Below are 16,899 nucleotides of genomic sequence, written 5' to 3'. Positions count from 1 at the left end.
TTCAATAGCTTGGAAAGGAGGAGATTTATTTAACTTGAATAATGAAAGCAGTAAATCACTCATGCTACCTTGTAGCAGTCTTCTGTAATGAACTGAACTTCTGCAGTAAATATTTGCTCTTTCTTTCCAACTAATGAGACTTTAATGCTATTTTTCTTCTTGCAATGCCAGGAAGAGTGTCAGCTTTGAAGAGCCTGTTGAAATTAATGGGATATAATTAGAATTGCTATCTGAAAACAAGTATATTACAACTGTAGGAAAAGGAGTTTTCTCCCTGTTCTGAAATCTCTTTAAGGTGAACATGTTAAGGGATAGAAATCCTAGTCCATGTGCTTTCCTGACGTACAAAAATTAAAGGCAACCCCTTGTCTATGTCTATCGCTTCCTGCGCTGCTCTTGCATATTTATTTTTCTGTTTTAGTTTTTACAAATGTAATTAACTTTGGTGGTTTGGTGTGAAGGTGTATTTGTCTTCTACAAGCTCTTCTGTGTAAGGCTGCCTGCATATCACGCTTTTGAAGTGCTGCATTGTGTTCTGCTTTTTTCCCTCAGGCTTCCCAGGTAAGTATTATTCTCTGGGGTCACACATGGGAACATTCATTTCAGATTGGTCTTCAAAGTGGGAGATTTCAATAGTCAAAGGTATTTGAGGAAGAAAATAAAAGGGTATTACCTGGACCAGCTGTTGCCTGGCCTTTGCAGTACCTTTTAAAAGATAGGTGGAGTATCAACAGCAGTATCCTGATAGCTCTTGACATTCTGCAAGGGTTTTACTTCATGCTTTATTTTCACATCTGCATATTTGCACAGGAGCAGCTGGTCCTTTACAGAGCTGTAAAGGAGATGTGGCTATAAAAATCCATCCTCTTCCTAGTGTTAATTTAAAAAAAAAAAAAAAAGCAAAAATAAATTTTTTCAGCAGAGGTTAGTCTTTGTCACTTAATCACCCCTGTGCAGGGGCAAGTAGAAATGTTATGCTTAGGCTAGTGAAATAATTGTTAGACAGTAGTATCTGTAGTAGTGCTATTTATAAAATGAAAGATTCCTTTTTAAAACCACACCTTTTTCACCCTTGAATAAGGTGACATGAGAGCAGGACGGTTTGGGCTTTATTCAGTGACAGTGAGGAGGAAGCATCTCCTCAGGTGCCAGCCCTAAACCGCCCCTCTCCAGGCCCCGGCCGGCCCATGGCGGCAGGGACTACGAGCACCACAGCAGGAGGCCGTGAGGCGCTGGGGCGGGAGCAGGGAGGTGGTTAGGGGGTGTCCTCCCACAGGCACTGCTTCCCCGGCCCGGCGCGGCCCCAGAGCGGGGCGCCCAGGCCGTCCCCGCAGGCGGGCCGGCGGGGGAGCAGGAGAAGCCATTTTAACCGCAACGGCACCGACAAGCCCCTTCTTCAGCCCCCCAGGCCAGCCGCCCCAGCGCCGCAGCTGATTGGATAAGAGCTGGCGGCAATAGAAGCTGGTGATTGGCTAATCTGCATCGCTCCTTTCGCCAATGACTAAAGGTAATGACACCCGCCTTTCTTTCGATTGGCTTTTTCCGCTACCTGCGTCCTCCTCCTATTGGACATCGATGGTAGCAGGCTATTGGCTCTGCTGCTCGCCGGGTTGGATTTTTAATTGGGTGGCTGTGGGTTGGCCGGCGCCTCACCTGCCGCGCGGCGTCATTGGGCCGCCGCTTTCCGCGCCCCCGCCCATTGGTCGCACCGCCCCTTAAGTGCGCTCCGATTGGCCGTGGTGGCCCGGCCCGGTATCCGGGTAAGATGGCCGCAGTCGGAGAGTGCTCGCTCCCTGCTCCGTGGCGGCCGGTCTCCCTCACTCACGTCGAGTATCCCGCAGGTAAAGCTCCGCTTCGCCCTTGCCCGGCCTCCGGGGCGGCCGCCGCGCCGCTCTCCTGGACGGGCTCCGCCCGCCGCTCCACGGCACCCCTGAGGGCCGGGCTGGCAGCTGCAAAATAGTGAGCCATTGAGCGGCCGCCCTGAGGCGACGAGGCGCGCTTGCGCGCTGGGGGCGGTGGGACTCGCTGCCGGATAGTGAGCCGAGGGGGGACTCGGCGCTGCGCATGCGCCTTGGCGGGGCGCCGTGCTCCAGGGGGGCTGCTGAGCCCCAGGCGGTGAAGGGGACCGGGAGAGGGGGGCCGGGGCGCGGCCCCGTCCCGGAGCCGTGGGGCCCTGGGGCCGAGCCTCTCCTCCCTTGTCACCCTCCCCTTTCCCCACCGTTGCCTCGCCCCCCCTCTGCAGCCCCCAGACATGCCTGGCCATGTGTGGCTGCCCCTGGGCCTCGAGGTGCGGGCCTGCTCTCCACAGCCCCGGTGCTACCCCACAGCGGCATGGCGGGGCTGGGCATCCCCTCCCTGCCCTGCTGTGGGCTGTCTGGGTTGATGCTGGAAGTCTGACTTGGTGTATCGCAGGGCCAGCTGGCCCTGGTGTTCCCTCGTGGCATCCCAGGGAGCCATGCTGTGGCAGGGAGGCCCTGTCCCTCAGGTGAGCTTGGCTGCTGGGCAGCTTTTGTGGCTGTGGTGGGAATGGGTCCCGCTGTTGTGGTTTTAGTCAGGCGGTGCTGTGGAAATACCCGGAGGACAACAGGCGTAGGGCTTCCTGTAGGTCAGTTCATGGCGAGGTGGGTTTGGGCTCAGTCAGTGGTGAGAAGCGATGGGTACCTCTGTGCATGGTGGGCTGTTCCAGCTGGGGCAGTGATATGATCCACAAAGGTCTTGTGCTGTGTCCCTGTGGCCAGCAGCCTGGCCCACATTGTGGTAGGATGAATCCCTGATCTATCAGTGTGCAAGAGCAAATGGGCCTGTATTCAGATAGTGGCTGTCTAAGCACTGTCTCATTAGTAACTGTGGTCTTGAGGAGCTCTTCAGGTGCTTTGTGCTGGGCTGGTTTTGGGTGAGATAGAAAAGCTATATTTTTTTTTTTAGCTGCTTGTTGTAATCAAAGATAAAAGAAAAATCTGGGTGTGAAGTGTCAGAGCGTTAGTATTGACAATCTGGTCAAAATCCAAATTTGATGTTAACACTTATCTCAATATTGCTGGTTCTCCTAGCAAGTCCCTAACTTGCCATAAAGTGTTGCTATATGTCCTATTTCAGTAGATGGATTTTTAGTTCCTGATGAAAGCTCCTCTCAGTAGTGCAATACCTAAAGCTTCTAAAGTGCTTAGGGATCTTCTGGGTTGAAAGTACCCTCTTCACCGGAAGACTTGAAATGTGACAACACTGAAAAGTTTTGTGCTGGAAATACATTATCCCCCCCCGCCCCCGTATGACTTTTGTGGTTTTCTGTGATACTTTATGTGAAAGATTGGCATTTCCTCTTCTGTCTTACATTTTCCTTCATACTGTACATTCTTATGCCATCCCCCTTCTCAAATACATTAATGTGACAGTTTGAGTGAGATGGGGGAATAATCTTTTCAGTAGTACCTATACGTTCATCTTTGCATCTTATTTTCTTATCTGAACCTGGCAGTATACACAGAGCCTGTGCACTATTTGTTGGATAGGTTTGGGAAATGAAGTTGGTTGCAATTGCTGCACAAGAGTTATCTGTCAGATCTTCAAGAATGTGACGTAATGTGATTATTTTCTCTCTGCATTGAGTGCTTTTATATGGGCAAATGGAGCAGATGATTGTGTGGAGGGGGTAAATCGCCACTGAGATTAGGGTTATGTACTGAGGGGATGAATACTATGTTTGTCTTGGATAAAACATGTAATTATGGAAGCCTATAAAGTGGAGACAAAGGACTAAAACATTGAAATAGCTGGAGGTACAAAAGTTTCTTAATTTATTTTGGTTTAGTAAAATGAGTTGCAATAAGATGGTAGGTCTGATACTTTTACCTGGCTTTGGGGAAAAGTGCTCTAACTTTATTTTGAAAGCTGTTTATGTTCTGTGTACAGCTTCAATCAAGGTCCATAAAGCTGCTAGATAATGTATATTTATGAAATAGTGATGTTGGCAGTACACTCAGCACAACGGAGTTAATGTAGTCTTGTGCTGATAGAGAGGGGTCAGAATGAGAAATAGATCCTGCTTTTACCAAAATAAGTTATTGAGCTGTCTTGGGATGTCATACACTGTTGTGTGGCATACATTGCATTTTGCTTTTGGCCCACCCAAGAGGCTGCTGGCTTGGAGTACAGCGTGCTGAGCCACTGTGGCAACTGGCTTCTAAAATCTTGTGTCTTTAAAGGCTTCTAGTGCAGAACTGCTGTCATACCAGCTTTCATCTGCCAAGAGTGGTAGTCCCTCTTGCTGTAACCAGGTGAAAGGCAGTCACTGCTGATTTCTGTCTGGCAGATGAAGTCGATACTGGGCTTCTGCTTGTAATTGTGGAGAGGTGTCTCCAGAAGGGTGCTAGTCCTCCCTGACTTTATCTATTGTTCCTTTATCAGTAGTGGTATAATTTGGACACAGTGCAAAACACCAAACACCCGTCCTTACTGCTTGCATGGCTGCTCAGTTCTGCAGGGTTTTCTGCGATGTCAACTTTGAGCGAGATCAAATGAACACCAGCAGATAAACGCTGTGGTAGTCAGCTGCAGACTGGGGTGAGTAATGGGATCTTGGAGACCTAAGTGAAATACTACCCGTATTAAATGTCAAGATCAAACATAGGGAGAAGAACCCAACAATGGCAGCGTTACTTGACAGAGTGTTAAAGCATGATGCTGAAGAAGACAGTCTTTAAAAATATCATCCTTATAGCGCTTTCAGAAATGTGTGGTCCTGGAGCTTTTCGTATCAGCAGCTGTACTTTGGTGAGACCAAGGAATGATCTGGCATAGTGTTGGGTTGCTGGCAGGTAGGCAGGAATAATCCTTCTTCTGTGTGTCTTTCAAGTAATCAGCTGGTGATCACATCAGGATTGTTAAGTCCTTTGATGGATATATAAAAGCTATACTCTGATATGTCTAATTGCTCTTTGAACCCATTTCCGCTTTGGATCTCACAGTATCTTTGGCACTGAGCTTTGTAATTTAATGTGGTTGTTGTTTCTTTTTTGCTTTTAAGTCCACTGCTCAGTAATTTCATCAAACGCACTCTCTCATGTGCAGTGAGAGGTAACAAGTGTTTGCTGTCCCTTTCTCCATATCATTCATGACTTTATAGAAGTGTTGTATCCTCTGTTTTCCTTTTTCAGCTGAAAATCTGAGTTATTTGATATTTTCTGAGTGGCTACTGTTTCATTCTTGTTCTCTGTCCCCTTCCTATTTGCCTTTTCTGTGTTTACTATCCCTTTTTAGATGGTGACAGCAGAATCGCGTAATAAATTTTCGTAGTGTTGTAACAGTAACTTGTTTTGCTCTTAAAAATGATGTTCTTGCCTTTTTCGACTGCTGCAGAGCATTGGATACTACTATGAAGGTATTGGCTCACTCTAAGCCTGAGGGTTTCTTGTTTGATAACAACTAAATTAAATCCTGTCATGTTGTGTGTATAATTAGGGTTGTTTTTTCCCCATATACATTGCTTTGCATGGGATGACTTTGTTGCAGACTTAAAACTCATCTTCAGGGACTTCCTGTCTGTAGGGTGAGTTTCACTGGAGAAATGTTGAGTTCCTGGTTTGTTTGGGTTTTTTATTATTATTTGGAGAAAAGAAAAAAAACCCCAAACTTCCTCTTTGGTGCAGCTGGGATTCTTAAAGCTCTGGGACTTTCTGGACCTCCTCTTTTCACATTGGACAGACTCTTTAAGGAGAGAAACCTGGCATGCCAAACCCCTTCTCTGCAGAATGACAGAGAATCTTCCTGTTTTCTTAGTTGTGAAGGGTGTTTACTACAGTCAGGCAGAGTTGGAGGGGCAAGCATGCAGAATCAACCCATCGGTGAAAAGGTCCATCAGAGCAAAGGTGCTCATGCTGTGTGTGTACTTTGGCTCAGCAGTTCTTGTTGCTGTTCAGTATCAGCACGTGTTGCTCCTATAGGAATGTTTGTTCTGATAATCCTTGCTGTGATTTCAGTTTAGGGTGATAGCTTGCCAGTCAGGGCTCACTTCATACCTAAGTAATACCTGTTGAAAGAAGCAGATAGCACTTAGTTGTTTGGCTACTTCAGTGTGGGGTTTTATGTTTAATCTTCCTGCAGAAGTTTTGTGTCTGATGCGTGCCTCTTATGCCATAATTTAAAGCTTCCTGAAGATTTTTTTTCTGTCCCCCAGCTTGTGATACCAGGATAGAGGCAATGACGATCCATCATGAATATTTAGTGGTGTAAATGCATGTGACACACATACATTGCATGTTGTCTGTGCAGCTTGCACACATGCATTTAGTTGAACATACAAGTAGCAGCAGTGCCACAAATAGATGCTTCAGTAGGAAGCAGTGGTGACGGTGGCAAAGCTAGATCTTGCGGTAGGATGTGGTTAAAGTGCTGTTGATTCACATTTTTGCATTATATACAGGTTAAGCTAATGTGGTAAAGCTTGGATATTTCCACTGAAAGAATGCGGGGTAAAATGTTGAATTGGAGCAGGAGTAGATGCTGAATGAAGGCTGAAAAAATAGCATGCTTCTGAGCTATGTATAGTGTTTCACCTATTTAACTCTTGGGTGCCTAAAAATGAGCTAGTTGGGTTCTTTATTTTTGCATCTGGAGTCTCAGATGATATCCAGGGAAGGCTGGACTTTAAAAAAGCAGAATTTTAAACAAAACAAAACCCAAGCTATATATTAAATAGATTTTCCTTTTGCATTTTTCCAGAGGTTTTGTCTCTGTCCTTACTGGTTGGAGGAATTGCTTTAAAATTCAAACTGTCAGCTCTACTGCAAGTCCCCTTTCCCTGGGAATAAGTCTCCGAGCGCACTGGAGCGTGAGAGTAGATAGGAGTGACACAAGTAATCACGCTCTGAGGCCCCGGGAGCACTGTGCGGTGATCAGCGCTGGCCTTTCTCTCAGAGCTTGCTTTGCCGCCTTCACTGAGGATTTCCAATCATTTCAGAGCTGGTGTTGTTAGTGCAGCTCTGCCTTGAACTGCTAATCTAGTGAGTATGTTTATGGTGGCATTAGTGAGTTCCTGGTGTAGCTCCCAGGACATAGCAAAAGTGCTGCCTTCAGTTAGTGCACAGCTATTTTTTTGCTTCCTCCCCTAGAAAAAGCAGCTAAAAATGTGATTCTGTTTGATTGCTGTTAGCCACAGTAATATGAAATATTATTAATGTTATCTCTGTTCTATTTTAAATGGACAGTTGAAATATTTGGGAAACTATTGTGTTTGTAAGATTGTCTGAGTAAAGGACTTGGTACTCTGCCTGCAGGCAGCATCTGGTTTTCTGTCTCAGGTTTAAATGTGGGTTGTGTGCTGGTGAAGTCTGGGTGGCTTGATTTATTTGGTATGTTATCATATAACATAATGAAGAAGCTTGAGTTTGATACTGCTGATGCTGTTTATATTAAAAGACTGCTTCTTTAAGTATTCTTCCACCATATGCACAAGAAATAGAATCCCCTTGAGAAGATAATCTGGTTTGGTTTCTACTTGACAAAATTAACGGCTTTTAGTCTTGAAGTGCTAAGCCTGTACATACCATGGATTAACAGAGTGAATGATCTGAAACATGGTGATTCCTTGATGATTAGCTATCTTCAGTTGGTGACACTGGAATTGAGACTATTGGAAAGTATTCCTAAGGCTTTCAGGGTAGTTTTCATTCTCTGGTGGCTTGTCTCATGAATTCCCTCATCATTTAAGACAGGATTCATTTTGTTGAGTTTGTGATTTATGTAAAACCATAGGAGGCTTGATTCTTTATTGCCAGGGAACTGATATTGTCACTTACGTCCACATTGCTTTTCTGCTTTGGGAGCATTTGGAACCCACCTAATGCAAGGCAAATCTGCCATATCATGCAAGAAAAGTTTCAAATTCAATGTCTTCTAATGCTTTTCAGGTTAAAGACAAAAATAGAACCTCGCTCCAGTGAAAACCCAGTATTCTTGGGGGTTTTGTCCTCCAACACTTCCTAATTTCACTGGTGTTGCAAACTAAAACTCCTGCAAGTGATCCTTGCTGATGATGTTGCTGGTTCCCAAATCTAACCCAGAGTCTGAAATTCAAGAGGGATCTGTGCACTTTACCTGATGTAATCACAACTATGTGGCAATAACATCAGCAGCGTGAACTTTGTAGCAGTGCAATAACTTTTTTTTTTATCAGTTCCAGTATTCAGAGGCTGAGGTTAAAGTCCATTTTGCCAAGTGCTGTTTTAAAATGTGCGTGTGTGGGCTGGGGAGACTCAGTATCTTGCAGTGGAATTGATCTAGGAATGAGTCCAATGCTCAGCCTTGCAGAGGCATCCTGTTTCCTTTTGAGAAGAGGGAGGAAGGATAAATTTATGTGGGGGCTGATTCTTTTGTGTTCAGCAATGGGATGGAGAAGATCTAGTCTCTGAGAACCCATATAGAAAGTAGACTATCTCTTAAGTTGCTCACGGGGTTCATACAGCATTTTTGTAGTGACTACTGTCTTTAAAAATTCTCTGGTAGATGGTTCTCGCTCTCCTGATGTAAATTGCTTATCTTGGAGCAAAATTAGTCTGATTTTTTTGTTTTGTCAGAATTTATGCTGATATCTTCTCTCCAGATACTTTTGTATGTGTCCTTTTTCAGGGAACAGAGGCAAGAGATTTTAGATCAAAAATACATAGCTGGTCTTTACTGTTGTTTGCCTACTCTTGTGATAGTTCAGGATAAAGGTTTTGAGGCACCTTATGACCTCTTGTGAGGTCCCATTGCTGCTCCCCAATTCTTCCTGGGGGATAACTAGACTGTTACTGTTTGGGGTGGAGGCCCAAAGTCACTTCTGTGTGATACAAGTAGGCTACTGGTTAAAAAGCAGTGTCTCTTTTTTTTTTTTTTTTCCCCCTCCATTTATCTCCCGCTATGTTTAGCTATTTATTTCCTCCTCATTTTGCTAATGCTAGTGTTCATGCAGACACATGGTGAGGCAGATTAGGGAGCTGATCCAGCTGAAAACTAACCCATTTTAGTAAGGGAGTGGGAAAGGATTCGTTTAGGGAGTGTTTGCTGGTAATTGCTGGCACAGGGAGGCAATATGAATGAGGGAGAGGGAAAGACGCTGTCTCTTTTGCGGCAGCCTGTGCTTATGTTGGATTAAAGCAACTCTGGGCCCACACCCATGGTCATTGTTGTAAATTGGCTGGCAGTAATCTCTGCTGAACGATGCCAGGCTCCTCTCATCCCTGCTTTTGAACCTGCTTGTAAGCGCTGCTGTCTTCCTTGCCTCTGCTCCTCTTGGGCTGGTAGCAGCAGTATCAGCCTGCAAAATGGAGCCTTGCTGCCGTGCTGAGTTTGCCCCTCTGCTCGCAGTGATTCAGAGCACCAACTGACCCACACTTTGGTGGCAGGTCAGGTACCTGTGATGTTCAAACTGATTTGTTTCTCTTGTTTGTTTCCCTAGGTGATTTCTCTGGTCAGCTTTTAGCTTATTTGAGTCTCGGTCCAATATTCATTATTGTTGGCTTTGTAACACTCATCATATTCAAGAGAGAGCTTCACACGGTGAGTCCTTCTCTCCCCAGCTTCTCCTTATGACAGAAGTCTTTTCCTTTGTCACCTGGTGCTCCTGAATTCACACTTCTTTTTCGGTCTTTAAAGATCAAGCTTAGGGTAAAGTGATCTTCCTGTCAAAGAACAGCAGGAGACACTTATCACCTGTACCAGGTTAAAAGACTGCTTAGCCTTTGCTGACTTCTCTGTTACTCTCTGGTATGTTTTGGGCACTATCTGTCCAAAAACATCGAGGGAGATGCCTGAGGAACTAAGGAATGCTGTTGCAGAGCAGGAACACTCCCAAGATCCAGTAGGTCGATAGCACTAGTAGGATCCTGCAAGATGGGCAGCATATGCAGGAGGGTGGTGTGTGTAACTCAGTAGGATGTGCTTTCCTTGAACAGTACTGAGGCAGAAAATGGGATATGAAATAAAACCTACGGAATCCTAAGGGAGGAGATCTGTCTCTAAGGGCTGATTCCCAGCTGTGCATCAAATATCAGGGACAGAAGAGACTCTTGTTTCTGCCTAAATGACCAACAAGGGACTTTTTTTTTTTTTTTTATAATACATAATGCTTTCTGTCTGCTCTGACAGGTAGTTGGGAATCAGTGTCATGGATAAATTCTCATTAGGAGGTATAAACCTCTTGTAACAATTGTCCTCAGTGAACAGATAAGATGGGGCCAGTGAGAGGATTTTGGCAGCAGATTTCTAATATAGGGCCATGGTGTCATGGGAACCAGCGGCTCAAGAGACCTGGGAATGGGACTTCTAGGTTACTAAGCTGATGATAGCTAGGAGAGGCAGCTGTTAAGTTTTGGCAATCCAAAGGTTTCCCTTTCTCCCAGAAGGGAGAATAAGCTACAGTAACTATTGCACAAATTCACAGGTTTTTGAACACAGAGGCTTGTTAGGTGCTGGTTACAAGGCAAGCGTTGAGGCTGACTCCCAGTTCTTTATGTGGGAAGTCACCACTGAGCTGGAGAGAGATGCTAGCTGACCCGTAGCTCAGGACATAGAGTGAAAAATTGCTTCATCATCTGGAATGGGACTGAGTGTTAAGGAAGCAGAGTATCATCACCAGCTGGAAATTTGATCACAGCAGCAGGACTAATTTAGGGGAGATGTATGGACTATGGAATTAAAGAATAAAAATAAATACTACCAATCTGGCTCAGTCCAGAATGTGATTTCATTTTAGACTGAAGACAGCAACTTCAAGATGAAAATATTTGTAGAGGAAAGAGCGAGAAGGCCTAAAAAGTCACTTTTTTTAAGCTATTTACCCAAATAACAGTGTGTGCACTCCCCCTGTTGGTCATTGGGGAAAGACAATCCCTTAAAACCTGCCCTGTTAAAAAACGTCACTTTCTACACTTGCTGGTGGAAGAATGCTAACAGAATTGCTCTACAGTGCCGTTTTTGCCTCTTTCTGTGTATCATCTGCTGAAAAGCTGTATATGGACAATGTGTTGCCAAATACAAAGTGAGCTGAAAAATAAATGCTTTTCTTCCTCAGGTAGAGAATTTTGAAGCTATTAGTTTTAACTCTAGTAGTCAAAAAATAAAATCAGAAACATATCGTTTGGGGTTTTGTCAACAGAGCCTGGTAAGCAGATGGATATTTTAGATAGGATGACACAGTTGTCTTGCCTTCACAGATCTCTTTCTTGGGAGGGCTGGCATTCAACGAGGGAGTGAACTGGTTAATAAAAAATGTAATCCGGGAGCCTCGGCCCTGCGAAGGTATAGTATGGCACATTGGTGTCGTGGTGGTGTTTGAGATTTGAGTGGAATGCTAACTGTGGGGGGGTTAGAGGGTGTTTTCCCCTTTGCCTCATGTTGGCTTTGGATGTTTGGGAGTAAGGAGGCTGGCAGAGCCATCTGAGCAGAGACGTGTCCTGTGAACTCATGTGCACATACTTCAGCAGAGTGGTCTGGCTTCACATCTGGAGCGCGTTCCAGCTGCTATGTACAGAGTAGACCTTGACCATACTCTTTCTTCTTCTCTTCCCAGAAGCCCATTCAACAGTGACCACAAAATATGGGATGCCGTCCAGCCACTCCCAATTCATGTGGTTTTTCTCTGTCTATTCCTTTCTGTTCCTTTATTTAAGGTAAAAAAATCAATGTCAGGTTTTGGCTGTTAATATGTTGAAACACCTCAAATAGATGGCTCCCCTACTGTGTGCCTCTTAAGTGCCTTTTGAATTAAATCTGAAGAACTGCACAATTTTCTGTGGCTAGGGTGGATGAAGCATGTCTCTCTCAATCTGAATGCAGGACTGTAGTTACCATTGCTGAAAACTGAAGGGTATGGGTGGGCCTCCTATGCCTATCTGGGTACAGGTCTCCTGATTTGCTTTTTCTAAGTCATAATGACCCACCAGTGTGAGGGAAGAGGGGGGGAAAAGGGAGGAGGAAAGAAGAGCTGCTTTCTCATGTGTCTACTCAGTTTTGTCAGTGGGGTTGTCTGCAATCTTTTAGGTAATAGCTGTTGCCCACTTGCATGACCTTTTAGTTCATCTCCCTTACCAAGTACTGGTTTTATATGCTGTGCTGTGCTTTTCTGAAGTTCTCGCTGGGGCATGGCTCTGTCTTGTGGCTCCACATGTGGAGGAAGACAAAACTCACAGTTCTTCCTAGCTTTGTGGATGATGGAGGGACTCTGATGTCTTGGCTCCCTGTTGCATATGCTCAGCATGTGCCCTTCACATCAGTTGCAGTAATTGTGAGCATTCTGCCTTCCATCACAGCAATCCCTGTTAACAGTTGGAGAGAGAGAAGTATGGCTTTCTGGCTTCTCTTTAACTGCTGCCAGTGGGACAGATTGCTGCTGGCATGGTATCGAGCTTCCCATGACCCCACTGGAGTAGAGCTTTCCTAGGGTTTCAGAGTTAGTGAGAACAGAGATAAGGACTGCTCAGCTCCCTGCCACTGTGCTAATGGCTCTCCATCTCTTTCAGAATGCACCAAACAAACAATGCGAGGTTTCTGGATTTACTATGGCGACATGTGCTGTCCATCTGCCTCGTCACAGTGGCTTTGCTAGTCTCATATAGTAGGTATGGAGCAATTGTTTGTCTTATGCTCTCATACAGTCCTGTGGCCTTTAACAGCCAGCAGACCTGTCGTTCCTTATCCTGCATTTCCGATCTAATTCTTGATGACTGCATTGTACAAGTCAGAGCTTTGTGGAAGCTGCTGGGTTGCCATGAGACCCTTCAAATAAGCAAAGATGCTACATGTGTGGTGCTTCACAGAAGTATTTATAAAACCCAAGATCAGCTGAGCTTGTACCAATTCCCCATTGGCTCCATCGCCATGCTCTAGCCTCACTGCCTCGCCCTCTTTCCAGCACTAATTATGAAAGCATTACACCATGCCTTGGCACACCAGCATCTGCAGCATGTGGATTGCTACAGTTGATCAAACTGATTGTTTTGCTTGAGCATTAGTTAATAAAAACATTTATAGCTGTTTGACTTGCAAGATTTAGTTGTATGAAGATGAATAAAGAAAATGAAACTTTGATAATGATTTTTTCCCTTTAGTAGATTAAAATATATATATAAACACATATAAAATAAGCTCCAGTGATTGGAAACCAGACAAATTCAAGCTAGAAATAAGGCCATGTTTTCCACAGACACTAATTACCTGTTGGCACAGTTGACTGTACGATAGAGCTGACTCCTTATTACTGGTTATTTTTAAATTTTTGACAGGACAATTTCATAAGAGATATATGGTCTAATTCAAATAAAAATTAATTTGAGGAAATCCAGTGGCCTGTGCTAGGCAGAGGGTCAGATAAGATGATCTTAATGGCTTTATGATATATGGATGAAAAGAATTTTGAACGTGACTCATGTAGCTTGTGTGCAGGAATAACCAACAGACCAGCAATACAGCTTTCTGAACAGCTGTAATCACAGTGGTAGTGCAGCCTTCGTGCTGTCACATTTGAGAGTAGCAAAATCATAACAAAGATGCTGTCTGTGTTCTTAAAAGCTTTTAAGCCCCAGCTTTGGTGGCTTGGAGGGGGCTTGTCCTGTTACTGGCTTCGGAAAAGTCTCTTGTGGGAACCAACAGTAATAGTTCCTCAGCTAATCCTAAGATATATGAAGAAGAATGTGGAAGGTTATTGAGTTAAGCTCAAACTAGGAAGTGCTCTAAGCTGAAACTGCTGTAGCAGGGAAGACAGTTTTTCCCAGGTTTTTGCCCACTTTTTTACCAGCTGTGTAATGAAAAAAGATACTTGCTTTTACATCTGGAGGATAACTTGCTCAGAAGGTCTGAGGGTCCAGTGAAACATCAGCTCTTGTGTCATGCATCTTGTTTTAAAGCCTGTCTGGTGATTCTTCTCTTCCACTGCAGGGTTTATTTGCTTTACCACACCTGGAGCCAAGTCTTATATGGAGGTGTGGCAGGAAGCATTATGGCCATAGCCTGGTTTGCCTTCACACAAGAGATATTAACTCCTCTCTTCCCAAGGATAGCTGCGTGGTAAGTCTCTTTATTCTGTGGAGGTTTTATTCCTGCAAGTCAGCATTTTGTGGATTCCTGTTTTGCTCATTAAATGAGTCCCTTGCAATGAGCTGGTTACACAGGTGTAGTAGAATTTCCTGGCAAAAGAAAATTTTCTTAATCAGTTGGTGTAAAAATTGTACCTTGCATCTGAAGCAAAACAAACATAAAGATAATTAAGTCTTTAAAATTTTAGTTGTAGCTGTGCAAGCCTTAAGTGTAAATGGGCACTGAAACTTCTATGAACTGCCTAAGTTACAGATGTTAGAAATGGGAATTCCTGGGTTCTCTTTGGGTTTGCATACTGACTGTTGTGTGGTTATGTAACCTACTTGTTCTTCCATGTTTTCTTGTGTGTGCATACACAAAGGATCATATATCCTTGCCTGATATGGGTAGGGGAGAGAGGAAGTTTAAGCAACTGTTAGATTTGTAAAGCCCTACTAAAGCTGTGAGGTGTGGCAGAGTGCTGGAGAAGCTTTTCAAGCAGGCCAGACCTTTCTTAATGAAGGTCCAATGACCTAGTGAAATTGCAAAGCCATTTAATTGTAATACAGTCTGGAAACATTGTATAAGGAAAAGAAAAATGAGGGTTTTTTTTTTATTAAATCAACAAGGAGCCCCTTTCCCATGCTGAAGGGTAATAGAATAGTAATGTTAAGTGTGGAGCAGGTCTTGTGCTTTTTTTTTTTTTTTTAATTTAAAATTTTGATCAAAATTGTGGTAAAGTCTAATTATTTCCCCCTTTCCACCACCATGTCCATTTCCAGGCCAATTTCAGAGTTCTTTTTAATCCGAGATACCAGCCTCATTCCTAACATCCTGTGGTTTGAATACACAGTCACGAGAGCAGAGGCAAGGTAAGTGATCTGAGGGGGGAGAGCTGAAGCTGGTCTGACTCGTCAGATGTAATTATTAATTCTCTGATATGTAGATTGCTGCTGCTGGTAGAATGGGGCAGAGTAAAGAAATACCAAGTAGAGGGTTAACTGCTGCATCTGGAAGTCGAGTCTGTTGGGGAGTGTGAGGCTAAAGAATGTTTCATTTAAATAGAATTTCAGCTCCCTAGCCCATGTTTTTTGCAAGTGTTTAGAATACTGCATCTGTATAGGAGCTTGTATGCTCTTAAGACATGGTGGATGTTCTAGAGTAGGAAGGACTGATCTCCTTTTAGAGTATGGTGGGGGGGCAGCTTTATTTTTGCATCAAGCTAAGCAGAGCCTTACTTTAATGCTATCTCTTGCCCCCTGGTTTGCCACAATACCCAGTGATAGGGTTGAGGCCACCTCTCTGACCCACCCTCTGTTACCCTTGCAGAAACAGACAGCGCAAGCTGGGTACGAAGCTCCAGTGACTCGGGAAGTCTGGGGACCAGAGTGCACGTTTTAATGGAGACAGAAAAGAGCAGAGACCTGGGAGCAGCAAGGAGCCTTTTAACAGACGGACCAAAGGAACAGGCAGGGACCATACCCAAAACCTGAAAGCCTTTGCTCTGCTTTAGCAGCTAGCTGGATGCTCCCTGATGCATGTGGGACCGTGCAGGAGTAGAAACTCATTTTCAACACAGATGCACATTGCCGGTTGGAATGTACCATCATGTCTACGTCAGGGGAGGGGGGAGAAAATGCCTGGTGTCATGTTTGGGGGAGGGAAAACCAAAAATGAATTCTTTCTGTGACTTTTCTTTTTTTCAGCATGAAATATACACACTATTTATTTATTTTTTTAAATTGAACTATTGTTTTTGGGGTGGGTGAGGCATTGATTGTGTGTTATGTTTTTGCTTTTTGTTTGGGTTTTTCTTTTTGGAAGATGACAAAACTAATCTCAAGTTGATCATGCTTAATTAGGGCTTTTAATTTTTAAAAACTTCTTAGGAGGGAAGAGAACTGGATGGGGTGACCTAGGCAGAAGGGAGAGGAAGGCTTCCTTTCCTTTCTGCAACCAGTTTGGGAGATTAAAATCAATTCCAACTGCACTTTGTACAGATGGAAAGAAAGACTGAAGATCTGATTTTTAACACTAGTGATGGTTCTGCAGGGAAGCCTGCACAGATACCATTAAGGGGAGTGTGTGTGTAAAACAATGGAAAAACTGAAATATACTGACTATTTTTTTCCACTGCTGCTCCTGTTGTGTAATTAGCAAGAGTGTCTTTCTCAGAATCTCTTCTAGGTGGCAAGATTATCATACATATCTCATGTTTATTCCATCTCTTCCTTTATACTTTTATTACCTCAGGGTTGCTGTGATTTGTACAGCTTCTGTTGTCATAGTGAGTGTGCTACCGATGGCACTAGAAAGCCCAGTGGTTATAAGCAGCGCTGGGCTCCAGTAAGAGTCAGCCCAAAGCCTTACAAAATTCAGTTGCTAGTCTCTGTCCTAAGCACTGGATTTTTTTTTCCTGTTAAAGCTTAAGGGAGGGATTTTTAAGAATGAACAAAGTGACAACTATAAATGAATAATGATGCAAATGACTGATAACTAGCTCAGCTGCTGTCTGAATTATTTCTGGAAGAGTCCTGTTTAGAATCCAGCCGTGAACTCAAGTAGTGAGCTTATCCTAGCAGAGACCGCTACCAGTTACTACAGCAACTTGGTTGGGGTTCTGCAGTAGTAACCTTGAATGCTGAACTCCTACAAGCAAGTTTCACTTTCCATCCTTCTTCCATTCTGATTCTTCGTTTGGCCAGTCAGCTCTCTGGGTGCTGTCTCTCTGTGGGAGTGTGCCTGCCATCTGTGTGTGCTGGTGATGCCTACAACTTCTGTGATCCATGAGTTAACCTGGCAAGGGCTATACTCAAAGTGCTTCAGGGCTGTGCATGGACACTTTCTGTATTT

At 44.2% G+C, this 16,899-nt stretch overlaps 1 protein-coding gene across 2 annotated transcripts; it reads left to right on the top strand.

Moving 5' to 3' along the window:
- Nucleotides 1-1,700: 1,700 nt before the first annotated feature.
- DOLPP1 (dolichyldiphosphatase 1) lies at nt 1,701-16,179 on the top strand. 2 transcript variants are annotated; one of them, XM_075772215.1, is made up of 8 exons: nt 1,701-1,841; nt 9,434-9,534; nt 11,190-11,274; nt 11,546-11,645; nt 12,495-12,593; nt 13,909-14,037; nt 14,829-14,918; nt 15,376-16,179. In XM_075772215.1, exons 1-8 carry the CDS (start codon nt 1,766-1,768, stop codon nt 15,410-15,412), a joined length of 717 nt encoding a protein of 238 aa, XP_075628330.1. In that variant the 5' UTR covers nt 1,701-1,765; the 3' UTR covers nt 15,413-16,179. The 2 variants fall into 2 exon arrangements, with proteins under 2 accessions (XP_075628330.1, XP_075628329.1); XM_075772214.1 differs by lacking the exon at nt 1,701-1,841 and adding an exon at nt 9,104-9,233.
- Nucleotides 16,180-16,899: the final 720 nt, after the last annotated feature.

Source organism: Balearica regulorum, chromosome 20, assembly GCF_011004875.1.
Source record: "Balearica regulorum gibbericeps isolate bBalReg1 chromosome 20, bBalReg1.pri, whole genome shotgun sequence".
In the NCBI taxonomy this organism is placed as follows: domain Eukaryota; kingdom Metazoa; phylum Chordata; class Aves; order Gruiformes; family Gruidae; genus Balearica; species Balearica regulorum.
Note: the sequence above shows the minus strand (reverse complement) of the source record. Positions and strands in the feature narration are given on the sequence as shown.

What these genes read in the sequence shown, in the direction of transcription:
- DOLPP1 (XM_075772214.1), top strand. Translation starts at nt 9,152, where the DNA reads ATGGTCATTGTTGTAAATTGGCTGGCAGTAATCTCTGCTGAACGATGC. An exon ending in CCCTGCTTTTGAACCTGCTT is followed by an intron (nt 9,234 to 9,433) that starts GTAAGCGCTGCT and finishes TTGTTTCCCTAG; the next exon opens with GTGATTTCTCTGGTCAGCTT. An exon ending in GGAGCCTCGGCCCTGCGAAG is followed by an intron (nt 11,275 to 11,545) that starts GTATAGTATGGC and finishes TTCTCTTCCCAG; the next exon opens with AAGCCCATTCAACAGTGACC.